Genomic DNA, 16,586 nt, shown 5'->3' with positions numbered 1-16,586 from the left:
GCAAGTGATACTGGGTGTTTCAGTGGGTTCAGGCCAGGGAGGGCTGCAGCCCAGGAAATCTGGGAGGAGCTGCCCTAGCTGGGAGTGCAGGCAGCCTGATGGCAGGGTGATCTCAGGGACTCCCACTCCCAGCTGGGCTCCAGAGTGACTATGCAGTTCAGGGAGAGGCCAGGCCATACTTGTGGGCGGCTCTGCACAGCCTGGCTCAGTGGGCAGTGGGTGCCAATTGACCAGTATCTGGGGATGGGGGAGAAATGGAGGCTAGGAGCCCCCAGCCCCACAGAGCACCGAGGCACCAGGACAGGGAGGGACTTGCTTGCTCCAGAAGGGACTTCCCCGCTACAGACAGAGCAGGGCCTGGGCAGCCCACTCCCCTCAGACAGCCCAGCGAATGGCAATCATTAGAAGCTTCTCCAAATGTTAACTGAGCTATTCACCACCAGAGACTGGGGAGCAGCATGGTCAGCCACAGACAGGGAAACTGAGGCACTGAGCTGGGCAGGTCAAACAGGGAGTCTGTGACTGATCTGGGGATAGAACCCAGGAGTCCTGACTCCCAGCCCCCTTACTCTAACTACTAGACACCACTCTCCTCCCAGAGCCAGTCAGCCAGACAGAAAGCCTTGTTTGACTCTGGCTGTGTTTACTGATGGGTTTGTTGCGTCCCAGCCTCTCTGGAGGGGTGTGTCTCTGTCTGTCCCTGAAATGCACATTCCCCCCTGCCCCCACCATTTGGTCTGATGACTCCTTGTCAGGGCTGCTGCTCTGAGCAAACACGGACTCAGCCTTGGGCAGCCCAACCAAGCCCAGCTCCCTCCTGCCCTGACTGATTGCACCGGCCACAGGGGCGTGTGTGTGTGGGGGTTGTCATGTGCTGAGGCGAGAGGAGAGTGTGTTTGTGCAAGGACGAGAGGCAGTGCGTCCTGGTGGGTCAGTTCTGGGGACAAGGGGGAGTGTGCGTGCACGTGCGCCCCCCAATGTGTTGTTGCCCTCATCTGAGCAACCCTCAGACCCCCCTCAGGCGGCTCATCAGTCTCATTTGTTTGGATGCAGGTTCCAGCCCTGACTTGTCAGCAGCTGCTCCTGTCAGGGCCCTTGTGTAACAGGCCAGACCTACTGCAGGTCCTCACCCCAGCCCCCACCCCACCCTGATCTCCTGCCCCCCAACCCCCACCTCTACCAGTTCCTGCCCCTCTCCCTGCCCTGTCTGTGTCCTTCACTCCCAACCCACAGCCCTCTGGCTCTGCCAATTTCCCTCAGTTCCAGTTCGCAGTCCCCCAGCTCTGCCAATGCCCCTCAATCCTGACCCTCAGCCCTACCCCCGGCTGCACAAGCCCGTCTCTCTCTCTGTTGCCTCTGAGAATCCCCTTAGTGGTTAATCCTGTACCGTTTGCTGGGCACTGTGGGCAGAGCCCGCCTGTGGGACGCCAGTTTATCACCCCAGGTTCTGGCAGATGTCAGAGCCCACCCACCCCACACCCAAGCCGGAAGCAGGTGCCGGCGTCTCCTGTTTGAAGCTGCATGTTCAAAGCCAGGAGCCGAACACTCCCATTCCCAGGACAGCAGTGACGGTTGGTAGCCAACATAGGTGCTCAGCAACCACCTAGGGTGGGGGCATCCCCACTTTCCCCTGGACTTGGCCTGGCTTGGGGGACAGTGGGGGGAATCCACCGGGAACTCCCTCCTAGTTTCACATTCACTGAGTTTTTTGCATTTAATTTTCAGTGTTTTCCCAGTGAAAAACTCCAGAAAAGGGAAAATGGGGGGATGTGGAGTGGGAGGGACCTTTTCTTAGGGCAAGCACAGCACAGGGCAAGTGTCAGCTGCCTTCCGCCAGCCCCTCACCCCACAGGCCCCAGTGTAAAGCATGGGGCCATCGCACCTGGAACTGCATGGGGACCAAAGGATGCTGCTGGGAGGCAGAGAAACCCTGGGGCTGCTCCCATTTACACTTGGGGATGGGAGGTCTATGTCCAGGAGGCAGAATATCCCCAGCCGTGATTCTGTTTGTTGCCTTGAACGCTGCCATGTTAAAGGGCTCGTTCCCCTCACTGAGCTCTAGCCTCATGTGGATGTGTTTGTGGGGGCAGTTCTGGGGGCTGGCTGGAGATTGGGGGTGAAGATTAAGGGTGCGTGAGAGAAGCTGGCTGCAGGGAATCCCTTTGCATTGTTGGGGAGGGACTCCTGGGTTGTATCCTTGGCTCTGGAAGGGGAATGGGGTCTAGTAGTTAGAGCAAAGGGGGAGGGGGGAAGCTGGGAGCCAGGACTCCTGGGTTCTAGCCCCTGCTCTGGGAGAGGAGTGGGGTCTAGTGGGTTAGAGCGTGCAGGGAAGGAGTCTGGACTCCCTGCCCATGACTGGCTGGGTGGCCTCAGGGGAGCCCCTTCCCCGCTCTGTGCCTGTTTCTCCTGCTATGGGGTTTGTCTGCAAAGTGCTGTGAACTCCTGCTCTGGGCTGTGCCCACCCTACCCCGCTGGCTTCTGGACTGGGGCTCGTTCATACTGGGGGGGAGGGGAGTCCTGGCAATCAGGAAACCTCTGCCCTGCAAACAGAGCGTCTAGTGCGGGTGGAGCCTGGTTGGACTCCTTAAGAAGAGGAGTGGGGGATCCTGTCTGAGAGCACATCCTTGGGAATGGTAAGGGCTGACTGTGAGGTAATCTGGGGTGGGGGAAGGGCAGCGTCAGTAATTGGAGGAGGGTGAGGAATGGAGACTTTCCTTTCGGGACAGTCTGAGACCAGATCTCAGGGCAGAAAGCACCTTAGAAATGCTACCTGCAGGCAGGTTCACAGCAACCACTCCATTACAAAGGGGAAACCAAGTCACGGATCGGGGAGGGACTTGCCCCCATGGCAGTCTGGTAAGTCAGAGCAGAGCCAGCAGTAGAATCCAGCAGTCCTGACAAACCCTCCCCCCATCTATAACCACTAGATCCATCTCCCCTCCCAGAGCCAGCAATACACCCCAAGAGTTCTGGCTCCCCCCCCCCCCCCACTATAACCATGAGCCCCCTCTCCCCTCCCGGAGCTGGGGAGAGAGCCCAGGAGTTTAGGGAACCCTCCCACCCCCACCCAGCTGCAGATCACAACACTCAGCCTATTTGCATGTGCGATCTAGGCTGTACCTACCCAAACAACAGGTGTCTCAGTCCGGAGGCTGCGGGAGGGAGTCTCCGAAAAGCACTCTGGGGGAGAGCGCCAGACTGAGTCACCCCATCCACAGCCAGGCTGGGAGGGGAGCACCCGAGACTGGTTAGAGGAGTGGGGCTGGGTGCTAGGACTCCTGGGTGCTAGGACTCCTGGGTTCTAGTCCCAGCTCTGCACCTGAGACCAGTCCCTTCCCTCCATTCATTCCTCTGCTCTGAGCCCAGACAGTGCTGACTGCAGCCTCAGCCTGTGGGATCTCCTGGCTGCAGGCGGGGCCATGTGCAGAGCCGACCAACAGAAGAGGTTCACCAGCTCCCAGGAGCTGCCTGCACAGGGCAATGTACCCACCCCAGCAGCCTGTCTGGGCTGGCAGGACCCTGAGGAGGGGAGCGGGGGTGATTAAGGTCTGTCTGGAGCCTGAATCCCAATGAGGAGGGGGCAAAGCCACAGGGATTGCAGGCTCCAGGGCCTGTATCATCCCTGCCTCTTGCCCCCCTGCATCCCTCCCAGCTCTGTCTCACTCTGACCATCAAGGTCCCCATCTGACCCTCTTGACAGCTCCCCTGCCAGTACCCGCTGGGGGTCTCCACCCACAGATGTTTCAACTGGCTCCCCCATCCAGACACATCCACCAGGGACATCCCATTCTGCTGCCAGAACCCCCCATCCAGAAGCTCTCACCCAGCTCCCACCTGCAAACCCCAAGACATCCCCACCCCATCTTCAGCTGCTGCCCCCTCTTGTGTAGAACACCCTCCGAGTCCCATGCACCATGGGCTTTGCCCAGAAACACAGCTGTTGCTGTCCCTGCTATGCACATAGGTGGGGGCAAGGTGACCCACATGGCATTAAATTAGGGAATGGCCAGGGCAGGAAGCCCAAAGCTTTTCTCCTACTGCCCCTTGCCCAACACCCACACATCCCCTCTGCTCTCCCACTGCTACCCCTGACACGGACTCCCCACCACAGCCTATCATCACTCCCTCAACACAGGGCTCATGTGCCCCCAGATCCTCACAGCAGACCCTGGATGCCCAGGCCCCACAGAGAGCAGCCAGCCGAACCCAGTCCAGCCAGCTGCTGTCCTTGTTCCCTGGGACAATGAACTTGGCCAGCGGCAAACACTGCTCATTCCATACCTGCCATTAATAAGCAAGTGACGGGGGCAACCAGGATTGACCTGGCCAGATCAGAGCCAGCGCCCACTAGAAGGGGAAAGCCCAGTATTCTGTTCCCTGCCCACCCTGAGCCCGCCAGTCCCCTGCTGTGGGGCTGGATTGGAGCTGGGCCCCTTAGAGCAGAAAGGCCCTGTGACCTATTCCCCACCCTCTGCTGCTGTTTTCGGATGAGAGACAGTTCCAAGGTTTTACCCTGGCAGGCTGGCATTGCTCTGTCGCAGGCCCACTGGGCCGAGTGTGGTCTTGGGGACATTGTCATCCCAGTGTGGTATTTACACAGCCTCTCGTGTGCCTGGTATTTACCCATTTCTGGTCCTGCTGCCTCTGCCAAGGCCCACAGCCCTTGGCCCCATGCAGGGCAGATCGGGGAGCACAGCCACAGTGCCCGGGGACACACTCCATCCCCTTCCTGAAGCTGAGCTGCTCCCCCCATAGCACCTGGATGTATGGTTCCCCTTCAACTCCCATTTCTCAATCTGGATGGTTTCTGTAAAACACAGCCAACCCTGGGTGTGGTATCCCAAAGCCACCCCTGCTCTGAACCGGACCCACAGATGGGCAATAGGGGCAGTATGAATTTCCAGAGAGCTCTGCCCCACTGCACTATAGAAACATGAATGATCCAAGCCCCACAGCCTCAGGTTGCAGTGCCACTGGTCCCTGTTACAGAAAGGGAAACTGAGGAACCAGGAAGGGGAACTGAGGCACCAAGGTCACATAGCAGAGCAGTAGCACAGCCAGGTATCTAGTTCCAGCTCCCAGCTCTCACCACTCAACCCTGCACCCTTCCCAGAGCTGGGATAGAACCCAGGAGTCCTGGCGCCTAGTCTCCAGCACACCCTGAGGCCCAATACAACACAAGATCCCTGGAGTAAGTCATATTCTAGGCCCAGATTGCAGCTACGCATCCCAAGCCCTGCTACACCTCAGCCCTCCTGCATAACCTTCCCAGACACAGGCATCCAAACCCAGCCCATGGCAACTGGCCCCTTGTGCAAAGGAGTAATTCCCCAGCCCCAGCACACATAGTGTCCTGGATCTTTTCCCTGCACGGAATTTAGAGGGAAGGACTGGGGGTGGGGGGATCAGCTGGCATATGAGACCCCAGTTTTGGGTGGGGGAGAGGAAATTGAGTGGAAAGGCTGGTGGAGTCAGTGACGTTTGGGGATGAGAGTTTGGGAGGTTGTTTTCAGTTTGGGGTGATGGTTTCAGGGGGCGGGGTGCAGTTTGGGTGGAGGCTTCTGCAGTGATAGATGAGGGGGTCAGAGTTTGAGGTAATTGTGGGGTCAGTGGAGTTTTGGGGTGATGACAAAGATGGATGGAGTTTTGGGCTGATAGTTTGAGAGGAGGTGCCTGGACAGAGTTTAGGGGTGACAAGTAAGGAAGTGTTGGAGTTCAGTGTCAGATCTGGGGTGCAGTGCCTCTTCCCCCTATCCCCAGCGTGTGGCCCTCACTGGGGCGCAAGCCGTCACTGTCTGCCAGCGCACCTCAATCCAGATCTAAAGGGGAAAAAACAGGAGCAGCAAGTGCAGCTCAGAACTCCCAACAGCGAGGGGGGCCTGGAGACCCCTATGGGGGCAAGGGGCTATCACTGCAGAGAACGGGGCAGGCGCAAAGGAATCTCAAACATGCAGCCGCTTTCCCCCCTGCAAATCCCTGCGGAGCGGGAAGCTAATTCCCAGCAGCACCTTGGAGATTAGGGCTCAGGGTCCTTGATGTAGCCGTTTGAGCGGGATAAAGCTGGGAGATTTCAGGGCACCTGATCCCCCTCAACTTTTACCTATTGCAGTCCCTCCCTGGATCAGCCCCACCCCAGGGGAGCTGGCCAGGCCCCTGGGCAGCTCCCAACATCCCATAACCCCAGACTGCAGGGGTCGCTGCACCCCACAATCTTACCTTGCAACTGCTTGAACCTGCCCTCCAGCACATTGGAGTACTGCGCAGCATTGATGAAGGCGGCAGGGGAGAGCACAGACGATGGAGGGGCACAGGGCACCTCCATCTGCCCTGGTTCATGCTGGAACATCCTGGGGAGAAGGCACTGATCTCTCCCTAGGGGAGTGGAGGCCAGCAGGCACAGCTGGGCCCAGGTGCTGTGGGGGAATCAGCTCAGCGCTGAGTGTGCAGAGGCTCTGCCCTCCTCCCAGCCAGGATGGGAGGGCGGTCCTGGGCAATTTACATAAAAACAGGTTGGGCCGCTCTATTGTGAAAGGTGTGTGTGTGTGTGTGAGTGTGCAGGCAGCCTGCCCAGGGGAGCAACAGCTCCAGCGTTAGAGGCCTGAGCGGACAAATCCCAGAGCTGGGATCAGGCCAAGGCGATGCCGAGTGGAAAGGTGGCAGCGATTCAGTGCATAGGGCATTACACTGGAGCCAGGACTTCTGGGTTCTGTCCCACTCTGGGGTCCGGTGGGTTAGAGCTGGGGAGGCTGGGAGCCAGGACTCCTGGGTTCTACTCCCAGCTCTGGGAAAGGTGTGGGGGCTGGTGGTTTAGAGCTGGGGAGGCTGGGAGCCAGAACTCCTGGGTTCTACTGCCAGCTCTGGGAGGGAGTGGGGTCTGGTGGGTTAGAGCAATGGGGCCTGGGAGCCAGGACTGTTTATCTGAGCAGAGCCTGACACAATGGAGCCCTGATCTCAGTGCAGGTGTCTAGGTGTGGTTGCAATACAAACAATGACTAGGGGTTCCCCTCCCCTCTCAAACAGGATTCTGACTCCTGGTCCCCTTGTGCCGACCCCTAGAGGATGCATTTGGACTTGCACTGCACTCTGCCAAGGATATCTCTCACTGGGCACCGGGGCAGCAGGAGCCGTTCCTTGCAAGGGAAGGGTGTGTACTCAGGGCCAGGAGAAGGTATTTGCACTGGTGGAGGAAGGCAGGCTCTGAGCTGGATCCCCTGCAGCTGAGCCCCCCATTAGAGCCACAGCCATGGATAAAGCCCATTAGCTCATGCAGCACATCGCCCTGACAACGGAGGATTTACACCCTATTGTACAGAGCCCTGGGCTTTGTTCCGCCTGGATTCAGGCAGGCCCAGCTCTGGAGCTCCCACCCCTCCCCAGCGGGTAGGACCAGGTCTGTCGGGGTGATCTCTATGCATTTCATTCTCCCGTATCTCCCCCCAGTCTGGATGCTGGCCCTTCACCATGTTGTGCCCCACTGCAAGCCCCTGTCTCACTACCTGACCCCCTGCCAGGGCTTAGATGTGACTCCTCCATGCTGGTATCATGTCATTACATGCTGTTAGCTGTGTCTTCCCCATTGGCATTCCAGCCCGGCCCAGAGACCCTGCTCCGCTGGGCAGGGCCTGTTGCCCACTCCAGAGCTCCACCAAACCAAATTTCTACCACAGGCAGGATTTCGCAAGCAAGTAGGCATCTCATGGCACTGCCACATGCCTGCCACTAACCTCCTGCTTGGGAGGCCTGGTGGTCAATTCCTAGCTCTGTCACTGAATCTCTCTGGGCCTCAGTTTCCCCCATCTGTAGAATGGGTTTAGATGGTGAGCTCTTTGGGGCAAGGGCTGAGTCTGTGTGGAGCCTAGCATGATGGGGACCCCAATCTCAGTCAGGGTCTGTACAGCACACCGGGAGCCTGAGTCTCAGTCAGTCTCTTTACCCAACTGTAGGACACATACCAATAGCTATGCTACCACGCTGGGCCATACGGCTCCTTCCCAGTGAAGGCTGGTTACAGGAGCAGTGCACTGGCAGCTGCCATTTTCCTGCTATTCCAGCAGTGCCTCCTGCTGGGAAAGAATCAAGATTTTGGTGTCAAGACCAAGTACGGGATGGAGCCAGAACTGGCGGGTTTGGAGATAGTGCGTGAGATGGTAATTCCAGGAGACCCCGGCCGAGACTGACCCAATCGCTCTGGGCACTGCACAGACTCACACTGAGACACAGGCCTTGTCCCAGGAGCTCACAATCGAAACAGACAAAGGAGGGGAGGGGAAAGGCATCAAGAGGGAAGGACTTCCCCAAGGTCAATGGCAGAGCACAGGATAGAACCCAGGAGTCCTGCTTCTAGCCCCCCCCCCCCTACACTAGCCCCTACTCCCCTCCCAGAGCTGGGATAGACCCCTGGAGTCCAGACTCCAAGCCCAGAGCTTTACCCACAAAACTACACTGTGTCTCTCAGCTTTGCAGCCTGATTCTCATCCCACTGACCTTCCTCCTGCCCTCCCCATACCCAGTACCTTTCTGTCCCAGTGCCCCCTGGCTCCCAGCCTCCTTGGGATCATCCACCCCACACAACTCACATGTGCTTTAGCTGTATTATCTCCCCTGACTCCAGGCCAACTGGACTTTGTCCATCCATGAACTGCCCAGGCCCCACTGTCCCTGCTCCCTGTTTACTCCTGAAGCATTGATCTGTTTGGCCTGTGAAGGGCGTGTGGGGAGCTGTTTACTGTCCTGCCTTGGCTGCCCACCAAGATCAGATCCAGCCACTGCCCTCCCCCCCCCCCCCCCCCCCCCCCCCCCCCCGCCCAGGAACCAGTGTGACTAAGAGCCACCTGGGCAGGAGCAGGGCTGGGAGGAGACTCCCCCTAGTATCCCTCAATCCCAAAGGCCCCCAGAGCAGGGAGGAAGGGAATTATGCCTTGGGGCTGTAGTGTCCAAGTGGGATGGGATAGGGGAGGTTTATCAGCCCCAGTTTTCGTACTGATGCCCCCTGCCTCCTAATGGCAGGTCCAGATGGGCTGGGGCTGCAGAGGGGAGGGAAGGGGAGGATCCATGGGATGGTGAGGGACAGCAGGGCTGGGCTTTATTAGGGGGAGGATCCTGGGACAGTGGGGCTGCGCTGGGGGGAAGATCCCCAGGACGGGGAGGGACAGTGGGGCTGGGTTGGGGAGGGAGAATCCCCAGGATGGAGAGGGACAGTGGGGCTGGGCTGGGGAGGGAGGATCCCCAGGACGGGGAAGAAGAGTGGGGCTGGGCTGGGGAGGGAGGATCCCCAGGACCTGGAGGGACAGCGGGGCTGGGCTGGGCTGGGGAGGGAGGATCCCCAGGACGGGGAAGAAGAGTGGGGCTGGGCTGGGGAGGGAGGATCCCCAGGACCTGGAGGGACAGCGGGGCTGGGCTGGGCTGGGGAGGGAGGATCCCCAGGACAGGGAGGGGAGCATAGTCCAGCCCTTCCCTGTTGTCAGGTGGCTGCCAGGCTAGCGTTGCTATGGGAGCTATCGGGCTGGAACGCGGTTAGACTGGTTTGTTTGTGCTGCTTGGGGGGGGGGGGGAGTGGGAGGGAGGGGGAGGCAGGAAGGGGCAGACAGTGGGGTGTGTATGGGATGGATGGACAGACAGAAGCTTTGGCGCTCTCAGAGTCTCAGGAGGATCAGTCTGCCCCCCTGCAATGCCCATGTCCTGTGCTGCCCCCAATTCCCCACCTGGATTTCCACCTCCCACTACAAGGTATCTGAGCACAGGAGGCTGGGCTGGGCTGGGCTAGGCAGGACGCCCGCTGGCTCCACAGGCCTGTGCTGCTCTCTTGTGGCCAATTGCAGGGTCACTCTGGGAGCCCCTGTGTGTGGCTGTGATCTTGGTGGGGGTGGATTCCACAGGAGCATTGGGGACCGGTTGAATGGGAGAGGTGGAATAGAGGGGACATCTGAGAACCCCATTCTCTGCTCCAAGCAGGGTCACCCCAGGGCAGTCCAAGTCAGGGCGGGCCCTGCCTTTTGTGGGGAGGGGGAATATGGACACACAGGCCAGCTGGCATCTCCTGTAGCTTCACGGGGAAAGCTCCACGCCAGGGACAGGAGTCTGCCCTCTGGACGCCTGGCCTGCAGCTGCCCCAAGGATGTCCAAAGCCCCCCAGCATGCCTGGGGCAGCAGGGCATGAGAGAGCCCTGTTTGGACCCAACTCCCTGGATCCACTGGAATTCAGACCTTTCACCTATCTCAGAGACAGGAGCAAACTGTCCCCGCACTCCAAATTCCCTGCTGGAGCCACATCTGGCACCCATATTCCTTACCACAGCCGCCCCATGAATCACACATCCCCTTGCAGAGCCAGCGCTGTCCCCTGTACCCAACCCTCAGCCCAAGCCAGGGGGGATGCACCCACACCACTCCACATGGTGCCCCTTACCCGCCAGCGCCTTGATGCGGGAGCGCTCGAAGAGGCGGGCTGAGCTGTTCTCATTGTCCCAGTCCTCGTCGGCCAGCTCCCACCGGTTGTTGATGTCGTTGTACTGCTGCTGGATCTCCAAGCTGTCGTAGTCCGTGGGGGATAGGGTGCTGCTCATGGTGCCTACCACAGGGTCTCTGCATCCACCTGTGGGGGGCCAGAGAGCCGTGAGTATCCTCTGACCCCTCTCTGGCCGGTTCCCCACCCCCCAGCCAACCAGTCCCCCTGCCCTGGGGCCGGATTGGAGTCAGTGCCCCCTACAGGGGAAAGGCCTTGCATCCCAGTCCCCACCCCCAGGGGCTGTGTACCCACCTGTGTGGCCAGGGCTCCGTCTGCCAAATCCTCTGCTGAGCTACAGCATGGCCCAGGCTCCCCCCAAGAACCTGAAAGCAAAGAGGCAGCAATGTGAGCCTCCCAGCGGGGACCGCACTCTCAGCAGCACCCCAGGGGAGAGTCTGCATCTGGCATCAACCCCCAGGGCCTCAGACTGGCAAGAAATGCTTCCCCCTCCCTCCAGCAGGGTGACCCCACACTCCCAGTGCAATCCAACCCCCTGGCACCCAGGGCAGCCCACTCCTCAATGGGTCTCACCCTGTCCACTCCCCACACAGCCTGAGCTATCAGTGCTCCTGGGCATGGGGACTGCAACCATGTCCCTTCCCCAGGGCCACACTCCACCACCACGTTGGGACCCACCAAAGGCAAACGGTCTCTCCTTGGTCATCCTTCCCCTGGATGGAGGCAGCCTCCTGCTGCCCCCTCCCCCACATAGAGAGAGGCGGCCAGGCCAAATCGGAGTGAGTGGCGCTGCGATTCAACGCGCCAAGGCACAATGCCCAGAGCCCAGCCCTGCAGGACAGGAGCTGCCGCTGTGGGGTTAGTACGGGGCGGGCTCACTCTCCAGCCCCCACTCCACCTGGCTAGTATTAGGGTTGCAGTGTATGGTGACGGGTGCTGCTGTGGACAGGTGGTGCCCTCTCGGCCCTTTAGTATAGTGCACCCACTGAATCAGGAGGCCATATCCGTCCTTGGGGCATGGCAGTAGATAGCCCTACCCCAGGACCCAAGGGCTCACCCTCAGGCTCTGGGTGCCCCGGCCGTGCCCACAGAGCCAATCCCTCGCTGGGCTCATTGCAGGTCCCTTGACTGCTCTGTGCTCCCAGCTACAAGGGAGGCCCCGTACCCACATGGACTGTGATACTCCTGACCCGCTCACCGCCCCCATCAGCCACGGCAAGAGGGTTTAGCACTGGACTGAGCCTGGAGGACAGGAGCGAGAGAGACTGAGCCAAAGAGCGTCCGAACTCTCAAGCTGCTGATTCGGAGATGAGCAATGACTACAGGAGGGCTGGAACTCCAGAGCCATAAAGGGGCTGTTCTCTAGCTGCTAGAGCCCACTCCTCTCCCAGACCCAGGGATAGAACCCAGGAGTCCTGCTCCCAGCCCCACACCCGCTGTAATCCACAAGACCCAACTCCCCTCTCAGAGCTGGGGATAGAACCCAGGAGTCTTGGCCCCCCAGTCCCCTGCTCTAACCACTAGACACAACTACCCTCCTACAGCCAGGAATAAAACTCAGGAGTTCTGGCTCCTAGCCAAAGCTGGGTCTGAGACCAGGGCCCTGTCACACCAGGCACTGCACAGACACAGTCCCTGCCCCAAGAGCTCATAAGCTAAATAGACAATGGGTGGGAGGGGAAACAGAGGCACTGAGAGGGGAAGAGGCTTGTCCGAGATCACACAGCAGGTCAATAGCAGAGGCAGGAAGAGAACCCAAGTGTCCTGACTCCCCATGCGGTGCCTTACCCACTGGACCATGCTGCTCTTGGCTAGCTCGTCCACTGGCCATAGTCTTTCAGGAGAAGCAGTGTGGGCACGACCTGTATTTCTAGGCAAGGTAACGAACCATCCAGGCTCCATGACTGCACTGATGTGAAGCCAATTACAGGCCCCATGTTTCCCCAGCCATTCCACGCGCTCCCCGGTGCTCCAGGCTCGCACCAGGGCCCCAGGGACGGGCTGGGAGCACAGCCTGCCTGCGTCTCTATGGCAGTGGCTGTAATTGCATTAGAACAATGCAGGCTAGGCTAGCGCACACATCCCGTCCATGTCACGCCTGGCTGGGGCCGTCAGTACTCACTGGCATTAGGGAGGGAGACCCATTGTGCTGGGCTCAATGCTATTAGAGGCTGGCATCTGGTAACAAGCAGCCTCCTCTAGCCAAATGATGGCCCTTGGGACCATGGGGACCTCCTGCCCAAAGCTGAACCCTGACAACCCATTGGTCTGCCCAGTGGTGCTGGAACTAGGGCTGCTGGGAGTGCTGTCACTCCCCCTGGCTTGAAGTGGTGATAACAAAACACCAAATACAGGGTTTCCATCAGCAGCACCCCCACTATAAAAATTGTTCCAGCACCCCTGTCTCTGCCCCTGCCCCCAGAGACACAGTCCTGTTCCTCTGCAAGGGTGGGAGGGGATCTAGGGGTCAGAGCAGGGGGGCTGGGAGTCAGAACTCCTGAGTCCTGTCACAGTTCTGGCAAGGGAGTGGGGTCTAGTGGTTTAGCACAGGGGTGGCTGGAGCTAGGACTCCTGGGTTCTATCCCTGGCTGTGGTAGGAGAGTGTGGGCTAGTGGTGACAACCAGGCCACCTGGGTTTTGCCCCAGATCACTGTATTTCCTTAGGCCTTCTGTGCACCTCAGTGTTCGCTATCTTTCTATGAGGGATAAAAACACCGGCCTACCCCTGATCACAGAGGGTTGTCGTTAATGAATGGGTATCTGCAAAGGGCTCTAAGGGGCACTGTGGCACTGAAGGGAGCCCTCGAGGGGGCTGCTCTGAGTCGTCCAAGCCTTGGGCTGGATTCTCCCCTCTCCAGCCTCCACCAGTCCCTGCCCTGTTCTGTGTCTAACCTGCCCCGCCTGATGCCTGCTGACAGGGCCCATCTATCATCCCCCTTCCCCAGGACACTTGGCGCCCTTTGTTTACGCCGTTGCCGAGTTGTAGGGGGGGCACAGGCACCATCTTGGTTCCTGTCCTGCTCTTGCTCAGAGTGATTGAAAGCTAGGCCCATGGCTGTATCAACACAGCAACGCCTGGAACTGTGCATATCCTCATCTCAGTCGGCTGGGCTTCCTAATAGAGCCGGCCTCTGCATCTCCCTGCTGGTACCCTACACTCCCCACCCAGCCCCAAGTGCTAACAGCAGCTAAAAACAGCTAAAAGCAGTAAACAGCTGAGGAGATCCAGTCCTGAGTCCCAGAGGCATCCCATACCAGAACGGGGAGAGCAAAGCTCCACTTTATCCCCCCACTCCACTGGCACCCCACATGCAGCTCTGGGCCCATGAGCCCAAGAACTGGGGGGAATTCACACTGCAGTGGATCCTGGGAAAGCTCCTCATATGGTTTTGTCCACTCTGGTTCTTAGGTATGGCCCATCACCATGGTATCAGATGCCCTGTCTACACAGACCCTAACCAAGATCAGGGCCCCATCATGTGAGGCACTGCACAGACTGAGATCAGGGCCCCGTTGCACCAAGCGCAGTACACAGTCCGACCAAGATCAGCCCCTCATTGTGCCAGGTGCTGCATAGATACATAGAGACAATCCCTGCCCCAAAGAGCTTAAAATCTAAAGAGACAAGGGGTAGGAGGAGAAACAGAGGCATTGAAAGGGGAAGGGGTTAGCTCAAGGTCAAGAGAAGAGCCAGGAATAGAAACCAAGAGTCCCGACTCTCAGCCTCCCCCTCTCTAGGCCACTAGACCGAGGTCCCAGCCCAGAGCCAGGGTTTAGACCCGAGCAGTTCTCACTCCCAGCCCCACTTCTCTAACTGTTAGACCCCATTTCCTTCCCACAGCTGGGAATACAACCCAGGAGTCCTGACTCCCAGCCCAGTGTTCTGGCCAACAGCCCACACCCTATGAATGCTAAAGACCACCTGCTGCTGCTGAGCTGGGTGTCTTGCCGCAGTGCCACGTGGTCAGGATTGCTCGGCTCCGTGGTCTCTGTTCCTACAGCTGGATTCTTTCCATGGGCATCACTCTGTCCTACAGACCAAAAGGAGAGTCAGGAAAATGCTCACAAAGAATCCCTGTCCAGCCCACACATCTCCGGGGGGTGAAGGCCAGGCAATTCAGGGCCCAGGTACCCCAGCTCAGTGTTAACTGCCGGTTATACACAGAGCTGGCAGCACCACCCAGTGGTTTTCAAACTGGGGTACGCAAGCTCTTGTAAGGGTGTACGCAAGAAAAATCCTGTAATGGCAGACAATGCCAGACAATGCCGTAGCAATCTAATCAGCGTTTAATCTCCTTTCAATTAAAACGGCAGCCACATTGGTGTATGTTTCCTTTCTGCTGTGCAACTCAGAATCAGAGGTTTTCAAACTGGGTGGCCCACTCAGGTGAGTCAGGGGGTGGAGGTGGCACTCCTTTCCCGAGCCCTGACGTGTGGGGTTGGCCTGAGCTGCTTGGTGTCACCGCTCACCTCCCCAAATGTTCCTAAGGGGGTGCACCCCACAACTGGAAAACCTCTAGAAGCTGTTGCTAAATGAAAGGCAGAAATCGGGGGGGGGGGGGCACATGACCCCGCCTGCTACCCACCCCCCACCACGTGTCACCTCTGCCTATCGCAGATGGGAGTGCGTGGTAGACTACTTTATTTGGAAAGGGGTACACAGCCTAAAAAGTTTGAAAACCACTGATTAAGTAAGTATAAGTAAGGTTGCCATTAAAAGACCCTGGTTTTGGTTGTTTATAACTTTGCCAAACTTCAGTTGTTCAGGCTGAAATTTCCCAAGCCAGGACTCTGCCTCAGGTTGAAACTTTCTGTGAAGTTTCAGCAAAAATGGTTCAGCTGTTTCCAAAGATGAAACTAGGGAAAAAACTATATTGCTCATGTTAAAAAAAAATCTCAGATCTATTTTGCTGAGAAGCTCTAGGACAGGGGTAGTCAATAGGTGGACCACGGGCCAAATCTGGACCCCCAGATGCTTTTGAATGGACCGTGATATATTTTTATTAACTTATTATTATCAGTATTGTTATTGTTTTTGTATTATTTTCTCGGGAAACTGGACCTTGACAATACCTTGACCAAGAAATTTTGAACTTGCCAAAAAATAATTGATTACCCCTGCTCTAGGGCCTCAATGCATTGGAGCAGGGAATTGAAATTTGGCAGGTGGACCGCTCTGGGGTCAGGAAGATGCCTTTTGCTGTTTCCATGAAGATCCACCCAAATCTGGCCTATTTATGAGCCTCGGGGGGGGGGGGGGGGGGGATTCAGTTTTCACATGCTAAGTAGAGACTTGTTAAAGTTTGGCATCTAAATTTTCTAAAGATTCCACTGCGCTAAGCATGCTCCAGACCTTCACATCAGAAGTGAGAGCAGGGAAATGGTCTCTCCTGTACTTTCAATGCTCCCTCCTGCTGGAAAAGAAGGAGGATGCAGCCTCACTAGAGTGCAGAGGGGAACAGAATAGGTGTGGGGAAGAGATGGGGGGGAGACAGGGACAGAGGGAAGATGATTGGGGCAGGAGCTGGGTGGGGGGCATTGGGGTGGGAGAGGGGCAGGCATCCTCACGATGGGGGAAGAGCGAGAAGGGGCTGGCGACAGGAGCTACATACAGGGAGACAGGAGTGGGAGACAACTGGGAGAGTTAGGAAGCAGGTTGAAAGGGGCAGAATGGTCTGTAACCACTAGCGAACATCCCCTACAAAACCTGGAACTGAACCCAGGAATCCTGAGTCTCTGCATTTCTCTGATGACAGCAAATAGTCGTGAAACCCACTTGCAAAATATGTACCTTACCCCTTCTAGAGCCTAATATACAGATGATAATAGCCTACTACTCCTACCTGTTATGCTGTTAGCTCAAGTGGTAGAGAACTAAAGGTCGCAGCCCTGCTGATGACCCAAACTGGGGGATGAGTATGGTTCCTCATGATGACATTTTTTGCGTGTGCAACCTCAGTTTGACCCCCTGTGCATATCCATTATGATATAGTCTTAATTACATGATCACATACTATTTTTTCATAGGACCCCCGCTTTGTCAGTGTACAGGACAGACGTGTTCTGGACATGAATCAAGGTAGGGTAGTGAAGAAGGCTACTGCCAGACTCCTGCTTCATTTGT

The 16,586-nt window shown here is 57.7% G+C and overlaps 1 protein-coding gene across 1 annotated transcript in view; it reads right to left on the bottom strand.

Annotated features, from left to right (window-relative positions):
- Positions 1-10,562, bottom strand: part of SPTBN2 (spectrin beta, non-erythrocytic 2) — a 38,752-nt gene extending 28,190 nt beyond the window's left edge. Inside the window, exon 1 of the mRNA XM_065407734.1 lies at positions 10,406-10,562. Within this exon, the coding sequence (XP_065263806.1) occupies positions 10,406-10,562 (157 nt within the window). The remainder of the gene's footprint in view (positions 1-10,405) is intronic.
- Between the last annotated feature and the right edge of the window lie 6,024 nt (positions 10,563-16,586).

This window comes from Emys orbicularis, chromosome 7, assembly GCF_028017835.1.
Source record: "Emys orbicularis isolate rEmyOrb1 chromosome 7, rEmyOrb1.hap1, whole genome shotgun sequence".
Lineage (NCBI taxonomy): Eukaryota > Metazoa > Chordata > Testudines > Emydidae > Emys > Emys orbicularis.
Note: the sequence above shows the minus strand (reverse complement) of the source record. Positions and strands in the feature narration are given on the sequence as shown.